The sequence below is a fragment of the Bacillus rossius genome, chromosome 3, assembly GCF_032445375.1.
Source record: "Bacillus rossius redtenbacheri isolate Brsri chromosome 3, Brsri_v3, whole genome shotgun sequence".
NCBI lineage: Eukaryota > Metazoa > Arthropoda > Insecta > Phasmatodea > Bacillidae > Bacillus > Bacillus rossius.
This window is the reverse complement of record NC_086332.1, coordinates 74,692,311-74,714,157: the sequence shown is the minus strand read 5'-3', so window position 1 is coordinate 74,714,157 and position 21,847 is coordinate 74,692,311. Positions and strand designations below refer to the sequence as shown.

The 21,847-nt window shown below is 34.3% G+C and overlaps 1 protein-coding gene across 4 annotated transcripts in view; it reads left to right on the top strand.

Annotated features, from left to right (window-relative positions):
- Positions 1-21,847, top strand: part of LOC134530906 (clustered mitochondria protein homolog) — a 216,767-nt gene that overhangs the window by 165,420 nt on the left and 29,500 nt on the right. For 2 of the 4 annotated variants that reach the window (XM_063366208.1, XM_063366206.1), the window contains 2 exons: positions 8,149-8,278; positions 19,154-19,585. In XM_063366208.1, coding sequence (XP_063222278.1) covers positions 8,149-8,278; positions 19,154-19,585 — 562 coding nt within the window. The remainder of the gene's footprint in view (positions 1-8,148; positions 8,279-19,153; positions 19,586-21,847) is intronic. The other 2 variants (XM_063366207.1, XM_063366209.1) reach the window with 1 other exon arrangement.

The window sequence follows — 21,847 nt, the reverse complement described above, 5'->3', positions numbered from 1 at the left end:
AATACTATAATGCAATATAACAATTGTTATAAAAAAGGCAGTGTAAAAATACTTACAAATGGTACGTAGCCAAGGGACTATTTCTTGCGCACAAATAATGTGTGCGGCGGCCGGCAGTCAGTGAAAATGTTTGTTTACAAGAGGCTTTGTTTATTCCAAAACTCAGGTAAGAGTGAACAGAGAATAGCAATGGAAATTTTTATTTGTGGCTTTGTCTGAAGTGATGGGAAGAGTTTAAATACTGATGGTTGCTTTTTACATAATAGCTTGTTGCTCAAGATTAAAATGGTCATTTTTTATTGATTTATTGTTTTTTAAAGCTACCTTGGGAAAATGTTAGTAGGGCTAAAACCCTTCTGAATACCATTGGAATTGTAAAACCTTGTTGTTACGACTTCTCCAGTTCAAGGGAATAGGGTTATAATAGAGAGGGTGTCTCAATAAACATTTTTGATGCTTTACAAACTCCCTCCTCCTTATCCCCGAACCCTTAGTAAAATTATGCAATTTTTCACACCAAAAAGTTCAATGGTCTCTGGTAGAAATAGACAAGTTTTTAAACTCAAATATAAATTAATTTTGTTAGCAGACTATTCTAAAAAGGAAAAATACCCAAGAAAAGCATATTGGACCACCTATCGTGTAAACTTATAACTCGCTTATTAGGCATAAATTCATGTCCCCGCATAAATAACTTTTTGCGAAACAAGTATATTATAGAAAAGGTGCATTGTACAATCAGAATAGCTTAAATTAATATGCCTATGCGGGCAAATGGACGATAAACAATTCGTGAAATCAAAAAAAAATTTAAGGGCAGCAATATTGCAGGAGAGAGAAAAAAAAAGACTTTTAAACAAACTGTAATTGCAAAAATTATGCTGAAATATTTGGCCACAATAAGCTGGGTCCATAGATAATTTACAATACACATTAGCATAGCTAGAAAGAAACCCCAAAATTTAAATCTTTTTTGACTTTCCTTACGCTCAAAAAGCGAATATACTTTTGGCACAAAAATTATTAAAATACCTGAAATGCTGGATTAAAATATACAATTACCAACATACTTTAAACCTACATAATTTTGAAAGCACGCAATTAAAAATAATATAATCCATTAAAAAATTTACAAAAGATTCTTATCCAAAATTAGAGGCCTCGTATTTCTTAATTTAAAAGGTTTGTGTGCGCACATTATAACACACTAGTAGTCTCTTACTTTTTGCGGTCAGAGTTTTTCTGCCTAAATAAAGAAATGTAGGTAAGTATTCTCAGAGAAGGGGGTTTTTAATACACACCAGTTTGAGTCATTTTGCATTTTCACTCGCAATAGTAAAGAACAGGGATGGCGATTAAACAACTCCGGGGCTTTAGAGTAGTTAATGTTTGTTGAAAACACTTACTTGGTTTATGAAGTCTTCTGCTCTCTGGTTTTGAAAAGGTTTTATACCTTAAGCCCTTTACTGCAGTTTGGTTGATCTCCTGGCAAACCACCCAAAAAAGGCAAGGGCAGTTGCGAATTTTCGTGAAGAGCGTCGGCAGCAAGCACATCACAACTTGTTGCACAGTGCATTCTTTCATAGACACATGCCCGTTAAAAAATGCATTTTTTTCTCACGTGAAAGTTTTATTAAGAAAACTCCAGTTCCCTTAAAACTTGTCCGGCGGTCAGTTCGTAGGCTGGATTAAAACAGCATGTGCCGCGCGAGCGATCAGGTCTTCACACCGAGTGGAGAACGACTGATTGACAACTCTGTTTTCCTCCCCTCTCCGCTAATTTCATTTCTCCTCTATACACAAGCGGTGGCGGGACAGTAAAAATTAAAGTCCAACGCTCATTTTTTAAAGTCTTAAAATCTATTACTAAATAAATAATAAATCTATTTATATGCTATTACACTTTAATTGTAGTGCAACCATACCTTTAAAGTTCATACATTTTCCAGAACATTCTCAGACATCCATGGTTGTAAGCCAGCATAAAAGAAATAATTACAAAACTAAATTAGGTAATATAAAATTAAAACTAAAAAGCATTGTAGAAAATTAATTTAAAAACTTTTTCCAAAAGCATTAGAAAGTTACCAAAGTAAGAAAGTGGAAATAAATAAATTTAAAAAAAAATAACAATAATTAAAAAAGGGGCAACATAGAGAGAACAAAGTGACAGCGACGTCTCAACCGTCACAAAACAAAGCATAAACATGGTGAAATGTGTGGCACAACTGTATCTTTCAACAGGCACTGTGCAACAAGTATTCAGAATTTTTTTTTTTGTTTTCGCTATTGTCTTGCTAAACAGTGATGGAAAAAATTGCATAAATAATTCAAAACCGGGGGTCATATTTGTGTCATTTCAAACAATAAAATAAAATATTATTCTTTTCGTTGCACCACCGGAAGTGGGAAGAAAATAAACAAATTTGAATTATAATGAATTACACCACCGTCAATCTATGACGAAACAGATGTTACATAGTAGGTTGTGGAAAATAAAGCGAATAGCAATTGAAATAAAAGGTAGGTTTTTAGAGGTGTGCAAAAATTTGTGAATACAAATAATTTTGAATAGCAGTTAAAATACTATTAGCATTCTGAGGTTGAATATCAAAAATAATAATTGTGAATATTTACAAGCACATTTGTTTAGTTTCTAGTGTTCAAAGAAATTACCTAGTTTTTCACCAAATTTTAATGTTGTTTCTAATCTACCCATATATTCGTATTAACGTGTACCACAGAGCATGTTCAAACAGTTTGTTCCGAGAAATTAATATTAACTATCTAAATAAAATCAACATACTGCGGTAGCTTGTGGGTAGTAAATAAACATGACACTATTTCCAAATAAAACACAACATTAGCAGGAATGCCAGCACCTACCTTATTGTTTAATGAAAAGTTTCTTGTATTTATAAAATTTTAAAATAAACATTCAAAACATTTAATTTTAGTATAATTTTTTTTAAAATTTATTTTGATTATCACAGTTAATCACAGAGATTTGTCTGTCACTGTTGTTGGAGATTACAATAAAATTAATTTCCTGTTTTTGTACTACTTTTTTTTTTGTTTAACCATTTGATATTTTGGTTACTGAACATCTGTACTGTTGTTCTGGAAAAAAATAATAGTTTTCAATCTTTCATGTTGTCTTTATGATAAAAATTTGTACAGGTTTTGCTACTAAGTAAAAAATGCTATGAACTGAACCCCAATTTTTTTTAGTAGTTCCATTGACTACAGAAAAAAAAATCTTTTGAAAATCCGCCACGGTACATCGATTTAGACGTAATCTTTATCTATGGGTGTAGTCATTGTCCTTGAGTGCTGAGTAAGCCTAACTTCTGTTGTGTTAAAACCTAAAAATGCAGATTTATATTTTTTTAATGAAGTTCTTTGAAGTTCGTTACCATAAATCAGTACCAGGTTGATACGGGGGCCGTAGTCTCTGATATTTAATGACTGAATTTTAATGCGTTCTCGGGTTTTATGGGCGCCACCGTGCCACCTGCACGGACCGATGTGAGACTCTTTCCCAGGGTCGTGACGTCGCCCATGTGAGGCGTGATTTTAATTCCCCCCTGAAAACACCTAGCACGAATCCCTGCTCGCTCTCAGCGTCGGGCACGCTATTATCTACGCAGTGGGCTCTCAGGCGTCCCACACGCCGTCACACTCCATGTAGTCAAACAGATTTAAATAAGAAAATAATGCATTTGATTTACACACCTGATTTATTCGGCGAATGCAACTTACACACGTACACGATTGAAACTGTTTAAAACGCGCGCGGCACGAATCGGTTTAGGTGTGAAGACCCCCACATGGTCACATCTCACATTACGTAGTACAAAAGAGAAAAGACCGTTGCTGGTCGTAAGACAAATAGTTATGCAGTCCCCCGACGGAAAGGAGCTCCGAGGACGAAAAGAAAATGATTGAAACAGAATTACTTGGCGGTGAAACAAGCGGTGAGGTCCCCGGAGTGCTGGCGCGTCTACTCTCGGTCGTTGATGGCGGCGGACTGGAATGAGATCATGGCTATGCTCGACTAACATGTCATCATCCCGCCGAAACAATTGCCGTTAATATATTTATGAATTCGTGCCACGGGAAACTAAAGTAACATGTCAATAATGATTTAAAAATTACGTGACATTTTTTGAATAAAGAGAAAAGATTGTACAAATTATAATTATTAAGATTTAAATTTAATTATTGTCTGGCTTCGGGTTTCCTCGGGAATGTCCGAAAACGCTATTATATTTTGATACCTTATTTTAAATAAAAGTACATAAAACCCTCCCGGCCGATCTGCCGTCACGTTGCACTTAGGGAATATAAAACAAATAACACAATTATATTTACTTATGTATTAGGGGTGCGGCGCACTGACTCGACAGCGCCATCTTGCCGGGCGAACACACACGCACGCACACGTACGCACGGGTAGGCGGGAGGTTTGAATGGAGGGTGGGTGGTGTTTGGGTGGTGGCATATCGGACTTAAAAAGGGGCCGCAGGCCCGGACGATGTCAAGGTAAAGTAGTGGAGAGTCGAGTTCTAAGAATTTGAAACGTGACAAGCAAAATATGAAAATAAGTGGAATATTTTACTTTACCAGCAACAATCAAATAGCAGAATATTAAAAGTGCCATTTATGCTCTGAAAACTCAACAGGTAGCCTTTTTAAATTATATTTTACTATTATTTTGAACATTTTTTTATATGTAAATATAACCAAGTTACTATTTTATTTTTTTATTTTATTTCAATTCTCAATTCACAATTCACATAAAGTAATATCAATTTTGTTACTACTAAGTTTGCAGTGATAACTTGATATCAAAATCAACTGTGAAAAATGGTTTGATATTATTTTTAATTTTTTTTTCAATTTGTTTAGCTAATTATGATAGCACGTGTAAGAAAAACATTCTGACACTTTGGTGTCTCGTTCCTTTCAAACTAAGTTTCAAAAACAGCAAATGTTGATGTATAAATTAAGTTAGCCTTGATACCCAAAACTTCATCTATGAATATTGTTTATTATGTATTCTGTATGGTGATATACCAAAGCAAAGTATGACATCTATTTGACTTCGAAACTATTCGCACTAGATTTGAAAATGTTACTATTCGATTCAGAAATATTTGACCACCAAAATCCATGATTCAGACATCCGTATTGGTTGGTTAAGTTAAGTTAGGTTAGCTGCATGATTAAAAAAACAATTAAATATTTCATAATTTAAATATTTTAACAAAAAATTTTCGTTTTAATTACTGTAGCTGACATAACTTAACAAACCTTTTATTTGGCATTTTTTGTTTAATTTTCCAGATTTTCTTTACATAATGTGGAAAAAAATTTTGCTGGGATTTTAATTCTCATTCTTACTATTTGAATTCAATATTTGTATTCTTCAGTAATTTGATATTCATATTCATATTCATATTCAAACTAAAAAAAACTGGTATTCGCACAGGCCTTGCGCTTAGTCAGTTTGACACTGATTTCATAAAGAAAATGGAAGGAATTTTCATTAATATGTTGATTTATTAGATGGGGGCCGTAACTTTATATCACATCGTAGAGGTCAAGAAGTTTAAGCGCTTTGACATTGCTTTTTTATCGGCGGTGCGAGCGGGCGAGACGTGGAATGTTAGATTGGAGAAGGCTAATGCAGGGGAGGAGGGATGGCAGCTAGTGTGTTTCCTGCTGGGTGAAAAAGGGGTGCTGTGTTTTTTTCAACCCATAGGAAAAGAGAATTGCTTGAGCTGTCAAAATAAACATAGTTGCCGGCAGTTAAAACAATTGGCGAACTGGAAGGCATGCATCCCCAAGGTCACTGTGTATATCTACTCGTAAAACATGTCATAGCATTTCAGGATAACAGAGTCCTTATGTATTACTTTTATAACCAGATGTTTTCTACTCTCGATCTATACAAATTTCTTAGATACATTTTGAACGAACCTAACCACCTGTCGGGCAGTGTTGTGATCTGTTTTGCAGGCGCATATAAAGCTTTTATCAGTTTGCTGACAGCTTTAATATATTTTTACTCTCTTCTGGGTAAATTTAAGTAAGCCATTAATGCAGTTTTTACATCTCTGACCAACCATGTTAAATGCGTCATTTTCTGTATTAGTTTTCTCTCAATTTACTTTTCTGAATATAGTGGAAAGTAAAATCCCTACATATGAATACAGTAGAACCTCGATTATCCGTGACCCAATTAACCGGGCAATTGGTTAACCAGGTTCTCAATTAAAAATTAAACATTTTGTTTTTGGGGAAGGGGGGAAACCAAGCCCGCGACAAAGGACAAGAAAGGATCAAAACTAAAATCTACGTATTAAAAGTACATATGTAGTAGTAAAAAAGTATTAAAAAAGTAGTAATTAGTGTCAGTAATACTCGTACATTTGTTTTGTATAAGTTACTTTCTAAATTTTGCTGTATTGTATAACCTAAATACATTTGAATTCAATTATCCTTGATTTTTGCTTATCCCTGCTGAAAATCCCCCTCCCTCTAATCATCGCCATTACCCCGGTTAATTATCATTCCACTGTATCTCTGAAAACAAATTCCTGAAAATTTATTTTTCCTGCCCACCGGAGAAAAAATTATTTGGCGATCTTAAAACGTTTCCTGAATTTTGGGGTCCCACACAGCCCTACTTTCTACTAATTTTCCACCAATCAGAAGTCAGTATAATTACAAAAAAAAAATTGCAGGGTGATAACAACTATGCACAAAAAAAAATCTAAACTGCAATTCAATTGGGGTAAAATAAAAGTAATAAGTAGAGACCTGCAAAATTCGCGGATTCATTGACCTCTAGGATAGACTCCACAGTCCTTTAAATACTCGCGGAAATGACACCTGTTCATTGGCTTCTGACGCGTGAGACGTCTCAACTAGACTGTCCGTAATTCGGCACTTTCTTGGTTTAGTGTTTCCCATTGGCTCACAGTTTCTCGGATAAAATGTGGACCAATCGCAGAAGCGGTACGAAGGTATAGTTGTTTTGATACTAGCCTATCGCGAAATTAATCCGCGAATTTTGCATGTCTCTAGTAATAAGTCATCAACAAACAGTAATCAAAACCAAGAGATATCTAAAATGGAGCAAATCCAAGTCATAATAACAGAAGTAAACAGTGAGGATAGCTTGTCCAAGAGCAAGTGCTATCACCATGGTTGGCTGACGAGTCCAGGCGGCTAGCGGGAAAACATGCTGGGGCCACAGAACCATTATCTATGAGAAGAGGGAGAAGAGGATCAGCAATTATGAGAAGGTGTCTACAGTGCTCGCCAAGAGAAACGCAGCGCAACGCTCTTTCGATAAATTTTCGCCCAATTTCATTCAGATTTTCAAAATTGTAATGAAAATTTTTTTCAGGTTTCCTCAAAATGGGGTTGTAATAAACCAGGATTGTAACATGAGGTTTTTTCCTTTTATTGGCTGATTCCAAAATCAAAATTGACCCATCACATATCAATACTTACCACGGGTGAAAGATATGAAGAGATCCCTTAGTATTTCAGTGTTTGTAATTAAAAAAGTATTACTTTACGTCTGTATTTCCTATAATTTTTTTGTTTTAAAATACTTACCATTTCAGTGGGTAGAGACACTGAATACCAAAACCTTTTAAAACTAGTCTTGTTGTCAACTATGTTACGAGGTGCCTTTTTTTATTATAATGTTAGAGTAAATTTTGTTACAAATAAAGAACAATTCAATTAAAATAAAACTATGTTCCTTTTAATTGTAATTTTTATTTGTATTGATATTATAATTATTTAATTTTTTTTTCATGTAGCATGGTACTTAATCCTATATATCATCTGTATGCTGCCAAACGTGACCAAGTCAAAAAGTGGCAAAATTGAATAGGTTGACTAATAATTTTTTATAAATAATATTTTAGTTATTGAGACGGAATAGCAACATTTTAAATGCATGTCTACTGCTTGTTACTGACTTGAGAATTTTTATTTTTGAGTTATACTGCTGCCCTTTATCAGGCAGCTAGTAATTTCATTTCATTTTTGCTACTTCTTGACTTAATTACTTTCGGCAGTTTATCCACGATTTGTGCAATGGTTGTTTCTGTTTGATTTCAGGTCATTTTGTATTAAGACTGGTGTTCAGATTCTGCTGAGAGAATACACTTTTGATTCTAAGAATCGGCATACATTTTTTGAAGAGGACATAGTCAACATATTTCCGGTTGTCAAGCATATAAATCCCAGAGTAAGAAACTACTTAAGAGGAATTTAATAGTTAGACTGTAAACTAATGGTTTTTCATAGTGTTGTACTGCCTTTATGTAGTATTTGGTTTGATTTTATGGCAAATGGCCTGCTGATGTTTTAAAGGTCAAGCTAGTTGTACTTGGCCCCTAATTGCTGTGTGTTTGAAGTATCTCCTAACATTTTTGTAACTTGTAACATCAACACGTAAGTGCACATATTAATGGCATTGGGTCAATTCATGATTAGTATGATTAGTGGCAGGTAACACTTCACTTTTGCAGAAACACTTCAATAAATTTGGCAATTTTATTGAAATAGTAAACAAGATATAAAAAAATCTTGGCTACAAGTGGTTTTACATCTTAGTCTCCCTATTAAAATTGACTTAGTTTTTCTCTTATATGTACAATGCAAGGATTGGTGTTAGCATAACTAGAAGGTTATGAGAACCAGGATTGTAACATGGATATTTCTGCTGTCACCCTATGACAGGAGAACAGTTTTGATGGAACAAATGGACGTAAAGACTGGGAGTGCTGTTTGTTTACAGTGTAGTTAGCTGTGTCTCCCATTTGGTTTTAACCTGCTGGGAACTGAATTCTGCTTACCTTAGTGTAAGAAAAGTGACCTCACCACTCAAGACCCTGAAATGTTCATTTGTAACAGTTCACTATAAAATCCATGAGGCAGACTTCAGGTTCATAAAATTAGTTTCTCTCTGGTATGGCAATTTGAGTTGGTGAGATGCAGATTTCCATGCTTATACATTAAATAATGAGCTACAGCTATAGATTAAAACATTTATACAATGTTTTTTTAGAATTAAAGTTTTAATAATTACCTGAAAACCATCTCAAAAACAAGATCTATAACTTTCACTGACCAAGTACCAGGAAGGTGTTGTAGAAATAAAACTGTAGATATTCAATAGTCTTGTGAAACAAAAGTAGTATTTTATTCAGTGGAGGATGGCATTGGCAGTAAGGACATGTGGCTTATACCATATAGTTGAGTTTCAGCACATCTTGTCACGTGACACTTGAGTATCCTTCTGTAGGTATGCTTTTGCGATAAAGCACTACTATTGATAACACTTCTGTGTGGAGTGGTTAGTTAGTGTTCCTAGGCGGTGTTGCGTGATGGGAGGTCAGATCAACTGCAGAGCATATCCCCACCGGGGATGCCTTGCAAGTTACTGTCAGAGAAACTTGGCAATGTGCAGACGGTAGCTGTCCCAATGTCTTGTTCTGGTTCCCTTCAGGGCTGGCTGACTGGATGTGGTCTAATCCAGATTGGAGCCGGAAAGATAGGAGGTAGTCTGGGGGTGGCTACACTTCCCTATCGTTCTACTGCGGCTTGGTCTGTGCTTTGCATAAACCATGGGGTTTCATAAGGCGAATCCTAATGGACCTCAGCTGCTGATTTGGAAGCCTAATGGCTTACTTCTCTATAGTTGATGGATATGGGTTGTTGAATACTCGCACACTCTTCAGACTCCATGAAGACGGTCCCTGAAGCTGGTAGCTGCTCTTTGATGCAAGTAGATAGACATGCATGTTCTCTCCATTTCTCCTTATAGTATTTCCTCGCAGGAAATAAACACACTCAAAGTAGTTGGTCGCACTATTTATTCTGTCAACTTGCACAGGGCAGCAGCCATCCTTTACAATATATACACACAGAACTAAACTCACTGCCACGGACTAAGGACTAAGGTCGGGTGCTTGCTTTTACGGACTTTACTTAGGCAGATCCTGATTTTTGCAGATATTCTGTAACTAAAAACTATTTTTCTTACAATCTGCTCACTGCCACAGACAAGAGTCTGGTAATCATGCCTACGGCCGTACTTGGACGAATCTCACTCATGCCTGCTGTGTGACTCGCGACATCAGTCCAACTCTTTTGGCGACCATGCTGGCCAACATCGGCGGCTGGTTTGGAGTTTGGTGTAGTGAGCACGCTGGGCTGCCTTTGGAGTCCCTTCTTGGTGCCTACTGACAGCCCTTTGCCGAGCTATGGCTCACTTTTATACCCTTTCTGAGGATCCAGAACACGGGAGGGGTTTAAAGGAATCCTAACTGCTGGCTGTTTCTCGGATCTCCGGGATTGGATAGTGCCATGACTAAGCCGGCTGGGTGTAGTTGGGGAGATCGGCGACAAATAGCCCTTGAGGGGATTGCCTCTGGCAACTGTAGATTCAGGCACGAGCTCTAGCAACGGGAGGCGCGGGCACAGCCACCTTGGCAATGCGCAGGCCATTTCTTTCCAGCCCCAGCCCACAACAGACGCATTTAGGAATGGAGGAACTGACTGCTTAGTGTAACAGTTATGTGCAACATGCAGCATGTAAACTAGACCTGTGCGAAGTTTTGACTGAACAAATCAAATTGAACCTTCTTTAATATCGATTTGACTTTTCCAGGAATTTTTTTTGTTTTATTTGAAGCTTCAAATGTGATGCAAAGCTTTGTGTTTATTGCAAAACTTTAAAACAATGGAAACCACAGAATCACTGCTTCTCAGTTATAAGACTAAATTTTTTAAATTTTGAAATGGTGGTAATTTTTAATTTTACAAGTGCAGATGATCATGACTAAAGTAAGGAGTTGTTTTATGTTGTGATCAGCCTCATTAATACAAGGAAACATATTTACGTTATTAGTTTTTTTTTAAGTTTTCCAGCAATTTTCACAGATTTAAGGTTAATTTGATGTTTAAATCACTGTCAAACATTCCATGAAGTTTATTCCTCAGAAAAAATTTTGTAAGTTTTTAAACATTCAAGAATAAGACTGATTTAGGATACATGTCACATGGTAAGTCTTAGATTTTTTTTTACACATTGAGAATTTTTCAAAAAGTTATTAGGATATCAATTTTTTTCTTTTAGAGTGACAATACAGCCTTGCTGAGAAAAGTATTCGCAGTTTTGACTTTGCAATTATTTTAAACATTCGATTTGATATTTCCTTCGCATCAAAAAACTGTTATTCACACAAGCCTAATGTTAACATATGTGATTTGGACTTTAGAAGCATGTGACAGGTTCAGAAGTAAGTTGTAAAACTTTTGTATTCTCTCCAGAGACAAACTGGCCCATGAAACTATTTGGACCAGATTTCTGATCTGATGCCATACAAAATGTTTCTTTAAGGGACAGATCAGGAGACATTGCTGGTCACTGGACTGTCTCAATGTGAGGCAGGCAGTTACGCTTTTGAATAGCTTAATAGAGCGCTGCTTTATGACAAATAACTAGGGAAAAGATTATATGGTAAATTGTGATAAAATTGAAATAACACTGAAAAGCCTGTCAATAGAACATTCGCGGGAATAAGGGGATAAGTCAAATATTGGCAAAAATGGGTTTTATGGTATGAAATAAAGGAGAACAAGCTCTACAAATTGGTCCAAATGGGTTAGGTCTAGCACCCTTGTGTGTTATTCTATGGCACTGAACTTTTGGAATGATTAATTACTGATCTTGCATACTTGGAAGAACTTTAAATGTTTAATATCTTAATTTAAGTAATTTTGCCATATCCCCTTTTTCCCGCGCACCCGCGATATAACACCTAAATGATCGTTCTAAATAGTTAAGAGGTGCTTATTACAAATTACTATATTCTAAAAGTGAATTTTGTATCAGTCAAAATGACACTGTTTTGTAGAATAACTATTGTAAAACATTTAAGTATCATATTTGTTGAATAATGTGGTATTGTTCTGAATTAAATAGAATTCATAAAGACAAAAAAAAATTGGTTGTCTGTAATGTCGGTTTACGGACGATAGTTTGTGACGTCATAACTAAACATTGATGAAATGATTGCATACTTTCATGAATAAAATTGAATCATTTTTTTTTAATTATCACTATTTTGAATGGATACAAAGAAGGAGTGAAATGAAATCTACAATTTAATTGATAAATTTACTTTTATTTGCACTCATTAATTCAAATATGTTTATTACTTTAACGAAGATATTATTTTAACTATATATTTTATACATGTTTGCTATTTAACTTCAAGATTGTCAAGAATGTTTTACGCTTTTTCGCAATTATTTATTTATTTATTTTTTATTTATTTATTTGATTTGTAACATGCCACACCAACAGCACAAGGCTCCAACGGTGGGCACAACATTTAGGACAAGTACAAAACAAATACAGTAACATTATTAATACTAGAACAAAACAAATAGGACAAAAATACAAGACAACACAACACAACATACAAATATCCATATGAATACTTAAATTCAAATAATTACGTAAACTTACAAAAAGTTTCATGAGAGTAACATGGTTAAATTAATTTATATAGAAAATTGTTAGATTAATTTAAAGTACAACTATATAAGATATATAAAATATTAGTAATAACGAGAATTTTACTTGGTGTTGTGTCTATTATAGTTTGTTATGAGTCTATAAATAAGATCATTCTTGTTATAAATAGTACATAAACTAGAAAAGAGGCGAGAATTGAATTGAGGGATTCTCAATCCGGTGTAATCAAGAATATAGCTACATTTAATTTTATAGTTATAAATATTATGAACAAAAAGATAGTCCAAATAGGCTCTATGGTCTGCTAGAGGAATAAGATTGGGATACGGAAAACCTCTTTAAATTATTAGTTGAGACAATTTGTTTTGTAAATTTTCTAGTTTCTCAATATCAGTCGACCCAATGTCATTCCAGATAGTTGAACAGTATTCTAATTTAGATCGAATTAATACCAAGTAAAGAGAAATAATTGAATCGGAATTGGTAGCATAATGAGTGATATATTTTATAATAGCAAATGTTCTTCTTGAAATGGAATTTAAGTAGTCAATTTGTTTATGAAAAAACAATTTTGAATCTAGAAAGACAAAGGTCTTTTTGACTCTTTTATAATGAAAGTTTTTGAGAATGTAATTATGTACAAACTATAGGGTTATATTTTCTAGTAAAGGATATTACCTTAGTTTTATTATTGTTTAGGTTGACCAAGTTTAAAAGACACCAATTATTGACTTCATTAATGTCCCTTTGTAGTAGAGCGCAATCATTGACTGTAGATATTATTTTAGAGATTTTCAGATCGTCGGCAAAGAGTACACCAGTTGAGTAATTAAGGACCATGGTAATGTCATTTATAAATATATTGAGGAGAGGTGAGAGAGTGGCACCTTGTAGTAATCCAGAACTAGCATGGTGTAAAGAGTAATTATGGTTATTGACAGATACAAAAAAGAAATATATTATTGAGATAGCTAGAAAACCAGTGCAAGTAGTCAGTACAAAAACCAAAGTCTGATAGTTTTTTTAAAAGTAGCGAATGGTTTACTGTATTGAATGCTTTGGCTAGATTAAAATAACAGGCATCTGCCTGACCTCTGTTAGTAACTACATTATGGATAGGGTTAAGAAAAGTAATTAGGTTAGTAGTGGTGGACATTCCAGATCTGAATCCGTGCTGACTGGCTGATACTTTATTTTGAAGTTGAAAATTTAAAACTTTGTGTATAATTTTTCCAAATATTTTTGCAAAGCCATTAAGTAAAGATATTGGCCTATAGTTTGATACAATCAATTTAGAGCCATTTTAGAAGTTTGTTCGTTGTGAAATTAAACTTAAGACTTTAATAAAAATGCCCTTGCAGTTAATAAAATAAGTATTAGTAAGTTTAAGAAAGAATTTCGGCTTTAATCTCCAACCCAGACGCTCGTGGTGCGCTGGGGCAGAGATTAAAATTCGTCGAGAATATTTTACGTTTTTATGTCTTCCAGTGCTCTGAATGATATGCAATTGTGGCCCTGGGCACGAAATTTTATTTATAATTCATTAATAATAACGCCCCTCACGATAAACAAAGGAAAATATGAATTAATGAGTGCCTGGTTGTCGCGGAAGCGGATAGATAGCGCGATTCATTCGGTTCGCGTCCGTCACCGTAGATGGCAGCACCGTAGGGGAATAATATTATTTTGTTTTTATGATACGATTTTATAACAAATACGCATCCCAAATACACCAAACTTATTTATAATGTGTTAGAATATATTTTTTTAAAACATTGTGCAAAAGATCCCGGGTGTAATTTGAATTATTATGTGTAACTGTAAAACACCATTGTTCGTACAAAAATGTATTTGAAAATTCAACATTACTTTTAAATAACCCTACCGATTGTGCTGAAAATCGGTGGACGATCGTTAAAATACATAATATTAATAATTCAAACGACGAAAACATGATTGAAAAGTCAAATCGATGGTTGTTCCAATCGAGTGGAAGAGAGATGCGGCGTAAGCATACAATGAGCGTAACAGGACACAGCGTAGTGAACAATGTGCGTTACAGGACACTTTTTCGTGCGTGCAGCCGGCGTTCATCGATTTATTAGACGTCACGTCAAAAAACAATATCACCAAATTCTCCTGTTTTATAATATAACCATAAAATCTTGTCTATGTAAATATCACATGGAGAGGGCACTAACATACCATTGTACTGTCGGGTCCCCTCAAATCACCACCACAGTTGGCTTAAAGTCATACCCAATGGCTCCTCTCCTAGGAGCCGGGTGGATGACTGATCACATCATTTGTCACCCACCAAGTGGAACCAGGCTGTACCCTAGTAGGATCAAACCCAAACTTTTCACAAGTGGGAATACTAGCGGATGTTGCCTTTAGCCGGTTGTTTTTTTCTGGGCTCTCTCACATCTCTCGCCCATTCATTCTTAGATACTCCACTCTCGTCTCACTTTTTTTTAGCTTTATTTTATGACCTGTGTCATAAGATGTTAAACCTAAAATCATGCATTCAGTCAATTATTTTATAGCTGGGCGAGAACCTGCTCTTTAAGGAAAAACGGGAATGTATCTTTCTCGAAACGTCAGACGGGAAATTACTTTTTCTCATATCCCAATTTTAGTGCAGAACTGTGCTAGTGCAAGTGCCAGTATTTTTTTAAACTGCTTTCAAAGAAAACTGCACTCAAACCTGAATAAATATATGCATACATTCTTAAAAGCATTTTTTCAGCAGTTGTGTAGTAGAAACATTCACAGGGCCCGATTGTAAACAAACACATCCAGCATTTGAAAGTAATAAGTTGGTTATTTCACTACTGCTCTGAAATGGTAGTGAAACTAATCATATCCACAATCATAAAGGACTATTTGACATATTAAAACATATACCGTGAAAAATAAAAAATTATTTTTGATCATGCACTAAATCAGCAAAAAATGCAGTAACTGTTATGCTATGGAAAATACTTTAAAGAGTTTTTGAAAATATGTATAAATTGATATAATATAATGAATTTAGTCATATTTCGTAATATCTCAGTAAATACCTGCGTGTATTTAATTAACATCATTAGATTTGGGCCAACATAATAAAAATTACAAATTTTTTCTTTGTAAATGCTAGAAATTTTTGGAATTTATAAATTCAAATAATTCCTGATTCTATCCTATTTCCAACAGGAATTATTTTTCAGCACAAAATTGATCCAGACTGCATCGTGTGTGATGAACATCAGTGTCTTGGCTTATGCTTCATTTGTGTGTGCTAAATATTTGTTGACAAATTATGCATTTGTGGCATGCCAGTGGTGTGTTAGCTTGCTTTGAATTTAGTGCTGTTTTTATTTTATTGCTTTTTGCTTTAAGGTATGTTCCTAGTGTAAGGTTGATTCCGTACATTACGATACCCATTTATTTTGCCCATGTATTCATTTTTTCGTAAATTAATGGGAAACATGCCCACATTTTTTTGATGTGTAAACATCTTAGCTCTCGGTACACTGCATTTGGTAGCAGCTATTTCGGTTAACTGGAACGGAAGTCGATGAACGGAAATGTGATACAAATATCACAGTCCCGTGTGTAGCAACATAAACACGTATATAGTCACTTCCGTAAACATAATGGTACATAACAAATGTATGGGTGTGCCAAATGAAACATTATGATAGTTAAATTACCATGAAATATTTTTGGTAAAATAAAACAGTCATAGTAAAAAGTAATCTCAATTTTTAAAATACCTAAGAAATCTAGCATTACAAAGATTAAAATAGGTATTTTCTTTCCAAATTCCTAATTGGCTTAAAGGCACAGTGGTATAATGCGCCCTTGCTAACCTCAAGGAACATGGTTCAAACCTTGCCACTTTTTGTTTTTTTTAATAATGCAGTATAATTATAATTATAAAATTGAGTCAGCTCAGTAATGTTAAGGTGTGTTTGTAAGAAGTATTTACAGTCTGATTTAATTTGTTTCAGCAGAAACATATGTTATAGTATTAACAGTTTAATGAAATCCAACAAGATGGACAGTATTTTAATAAAATTGCTTGTCGAAAATTAGTCCAAAGCTGGGATCTGTTGGAATGCAACTATTAGTTTGAAAAATATCTACAGGATAGTTCCATGTTCATAATGCTTTAGAGAACCAACAAAATGTTAAATATATTTGCCACCATGCTTGTCCTAACACAATTTTCATGGCCAACAAATTAGAGGTATTTTAAAGTTGCTATAATATTTTTTTGACTATTCAAGTTTACAAAATGTATTCCAGGATAGTTTCACTACCAAAAAGTTTACTTTCGCACACCAATACGCTTAGTACAGTCTCCAAAAAAAATGCACTGGTGCATGTTGTCACATGTTGGTCCACCATATTTATGACTTTGGCTCGTGGCTGTAGCAGTTTCTGCATGCATGCACATTAGTGTGTTAGACTTTCAACCTGGCAAATTTCCATTTTGTAATGTGCACTTATTTTATTACAATTCTGGTGCATAATAAAATATCACCCTCAACACACCTAAAGAAGTAGTATACTAACTTTAAAAACACAGTGACATTTCCTCCTAGACCAGAATTGTCATTACCTGTGTTTTTAAAGTTAGTATACTTCTTTAGGTGTGTTGAGGGTGATATTTTATTACTAGCATTTTAAATTACCTACTAACTGGTCTGGAAAAACCTGCATCCTAGTACCAACTATTTAAGGTATTATGTAGTGTTTCTTTGTCTCTTGGTCATATCAAGATGACAGACACCACTGTATGTGAGCAAAGCGTGGATGTGGCAAACAGTCTTGAATATCTTGTCTAACTACAGCCACCTTGAGCACACTTAAAACCAAGTCATTGTGAGTTAGCATGGGAATCAATAATTGCTGGAATTGATTAGTCTGCATTTACAAAATTTTGCAAATATGTAATAGTACATACTCTGCTATTTTTGAACGGTAAGAAACAGTAGAGAATGTTTGTTAATTTGGTAATTGAAATTGCAGGTTCTTTTTTAAGGTTCGTATCTCTGAAAAAATGTGCTTACAGACATATCAAAGTCTGCTTTATCTTTTGGAATATTCAAAAAGTAATATGCAATGAAAATTAATGTAAACACACATTTTGTTACTTAAATAATTTACTAAATTATAAATTAAAAATTTACTTAAAGTAGCAAATTTAATAGCATTTTCATTTATGAAGAACTTCTTTTTACCTTCAGGACTATAAAGCTTCAAATATCACATCTCACATGAAAAGTAAACATCATTTCACATGTAAGCTTGGAAACAGTGTTATTTTAACTGATTTTGAAATGATCTTGAATTGTTGTTTTGACAAATGATGTCATTTAAATTTGAGTATAACTGACTTTGAAACCCAATATTTAATAACAACCTTTTTATACCAGGTCTTTACATCCTAGGTTTTTTTAATCTCAAGACCTCCATTTCATTAGTCATCTTACAATTCAAGTCTTATTATTTTCTAGATTGCCTAACATTTAAGAGCATCTTATATTTTAGGGAATCTTAAGCTCAATTGCTTCTTATATTGGAGGTCATGCTGTTTAAATGGATGGTTATAATGAATAACTCTTTGACAAATAAAAATTAATGGTTTAAGATTTTAAATGTACCTTTTTTCATAAAAAAGAATGTTTATAATATTTTTGAATCCAAACTATATCAAAATTTTCATTCAAACTAATGAATTGTTTATTTGGCATTCTTAGTATTTGTTAGCATGTAAAAATATTGATTTTACCCTAAATTATTTTCACTGACTCACTTAAAGAACTTCTAATGAAAATTTGAATTGAAATGTCTTAAATTAGTTTTATACATTTACCACTTAAATATTTGTATAGCTCTTGATTTATATATTATTTTACTATTAATTTTTTTGTATTTTTTTCATTTTAAACATACAATTATTTTCAATATACTATTTAAAAACTGTTTTCATATATTCTTTGTTTGATGTGATTTGATATTATATTAGTGGGTCACATTTAATAATTCAAAGAGAATATTGTAATATGAAAAATAAATAAATAAATTTTGGGTGGTTTCGATTTTAAAGTTAAAAAATCTGTAAATTCATTCTTGTTGCTGTTGTTTGATTCAGAGCTGTTTGATGCAGTGTACAGACAAGCCTCAGTATTTTTTTTATTTTCTATGCTTAAAAATTGTTTAATTATTGTTGGTAATTCAAAATGAGACTGCTATAAGTGTTTAATACCATAGTTTTATCTGTTAATGTAATTGATTGACTAAGAAAGGAGTTTTGGTTATTTTTAAGTATATTTGTGTCATTTATGCTCACGTAAAATTGTCAGAATTTTTAAAATGATAATGGAATGTACTATTTTAATCTTTTTCTCTCCCCTCGGGGTTCTAAGGTTTTTTTAATTCACGATGTTAAATATTTTGAGCGTAGCAAGTTTTTTGAAAGCAGAATCCTTGGTCCTGTCTGTACACTGCAGCGGAGCACTTTGAGTCGACTTTGTAATGTTGTCAGTATTGACTAGGAGTGGGTAATGTTTTTTCCAGTCCTTGTCTCATCCGTCAACAAATCACTTGCAGGCGACTGACGCATACAACTTCTACACCACAGGACAGAGCAAGATCCAACAAGGGTACCTGAAGGACGGCTACGAGCTGATCAGCGAGGCCCTAAACCTGCTGAACAACGTGTACGGGGCGATGCACCCGGAGATAGCGCAGTGCCTGCGCATGCTGGCGCGCCTCAACTACGTGATGGGCGACCACTCGGAGGCCCTGGTGCACCAGCAGAAGGCCGTGCTCATGTCGGAGCGGGTCAACGGGCCGGACCACCCGCACACGGTCACCGAGTACACCCACCTGGCCCTGTACTGCTTCGCCAACAGCCAAGTGAGCACGGCGCTGAAGCTGCTGTACCGTGCCCGCTACCTGGCGCTCGTCGTCTGCGGGGAGAACCACCCGGAGGTGGCCCTGCTGGACGTGAGTGTGAACCACCTCTCACTGTCGATACAGTGTTGTGTTATCAAAATCTTTGCCCAGAGTTTCAAGTCTTAAGAAATACTTCAGAATGCTTTTAGCAGTAAAAACATTTCTGGAAAAGTTTCCAGTTTAAGTTATATATTTCCTGCCTTAAAGCTTTATTAATTAATTCCATGATTAATAATACATAAAAAAAAAATTTCTAGTCTCTGGAGGAATTTTGTTACATAGTTCTTATTTTTAATTGTTTTTAGAAGGTAGGTAGATGTTTAAATTATTTGAATGCCGAAGAATTGCACATTTTGGTAATAGAGCTCAATAAAGCTTTCAGCAGCTCAAGCATGGTTTTTCTACTCGCCATTGTCGTAGTGGTGACGCATCTCCGGTACGACAGCTAAGTTATGATGGCTGCATGAAAATGTGAGCACGGATCATATCGCCATAACTCTCCTGACATCGCTAAGGCACCTTACCTATGACAGCTCAGCAGTCGATAACATGCAGAGGTTGGCAGTAATTTTACAAGAAGGGCTTTTTTTTTTTTTTTTTTTGGCAGATGGTGTAAATTCCAGCAATTTACAGCCAATAGTAAACTACCGAAACTAAAACCTTATTTTGCACATTCGTAAAACTTAGGCATGATGTTTCCATTATTTCCCACAGTTATATTCTATATTTTTTATCATTACGCATTGTATACCTATTGGTCTTCCTTTAAATGTAAGTTTTATATTCTATTATTGCTCCGCAAAACACCCATCATTTATCGGACTAAGAACACAATGAAATCATTTAACATGTCAAAGTCGGTTATGATTATTAAAGGTTAAATAATAGGCTTGATAAAGGATTTTAAAAACTGAAAGTGTGTAGTTTTAATATAACATTATTACTTGGTGATCTGGTGAAACTTGTTGCCTGTTTTTTAATTATTTTGTTTTCAATGGACGGTTGTAACTTATGGCTGTATGGTAAAACCAAAAAATATAAAAACTCTTTCTACTTGACATGAACTATTATTAGACTAACAACTGCTTTAATCATATTTTGGTTATTTTCGTTACTGAAACAACTAAATGTGCAATATGTCCCTTAAAATCTGTTTAAAAAAGTACTTTTTTATTAAATTACATTATGTTTATAATGGTTTATAGCATTTTTTTAATTGCACAGCAAGTTTTATTAACACTATTTTGCACCCCAGCATACTTATCATCTGAATATGCTATTTATTTAGCATCTTGCAAGCTTGAAATAGAAGAACACAAATTCAGTCATGTTAATTAATTGCCTTTATTTAATTTAAGGAAACTATGGTAGACATTATTGTGCATTTATTGGGTAACAACCAGAAAATTATATTATCAAAAAATACCATTTTCTGAATGTTTTAATTTTTTTATTCACAGAAGCAGCTATTCTCAAAAACTATATTTTTAATATTAAAAATAAACACAAAATCACTTAACTCTACGTGAAACACTATCCCTAAATTGTTACTTTTTTATCATACATAAAAGTATGTTAGGGAAGCCCATTTGCATAAAATAGGTGGCAATATGCGATACAGCAGTAGCAAACATAGTCACCTACGCAGGGAAGAGTATGCTTAATCTAAGAGTAATGAAATCTTGGGAGGAAATTCTTTCTTTTTAATCTGTGATAAAATAATATAGTAAAATAAACCAGCAGACTGCTAGTATTTAATCAGCAGTATTTTTGTGTTTTTCAACCTTATCAGTGCATGAAAGTGCAAGAAAATTTTTTTTGTGATGAAAGAACAACTAAAGGAAAAAATCCACTGTTTTTATAAGTTGTATAAACCACTCTCTTGTATGTGTTTAACACTTAACTTTTGTAAAGAAAAATTAACTAATGGGATGTATTTTGTTGGAATATTACGTGATTGTCATGACCTTTATTGACATGATAACATCTAATAAATCGATGAACGCCGGCTACACGCACGAAAAAGTGTCCCACTACGGATGTGTCCTATTTGCTCATTGTACGCATGCGTGGCATCTCTCTTCATGCTCATTGTAGGGCCTATGCATGCGTGGCATCTCTCTTCCACTCGATTGGAACGACCATCGATTTGACTTTTCAATCATATTTTTGTCGTTTGAATTATTAATATTATGTATGTTTCGTACTGAAACTGTTACCAGATAACATGAAAGTCAAAAACGATAGCCGGACGTCCGATGACGCCGGTACCAGACGAACCACTGAGTCTTTTCTGATGGCCACCAGGATCGC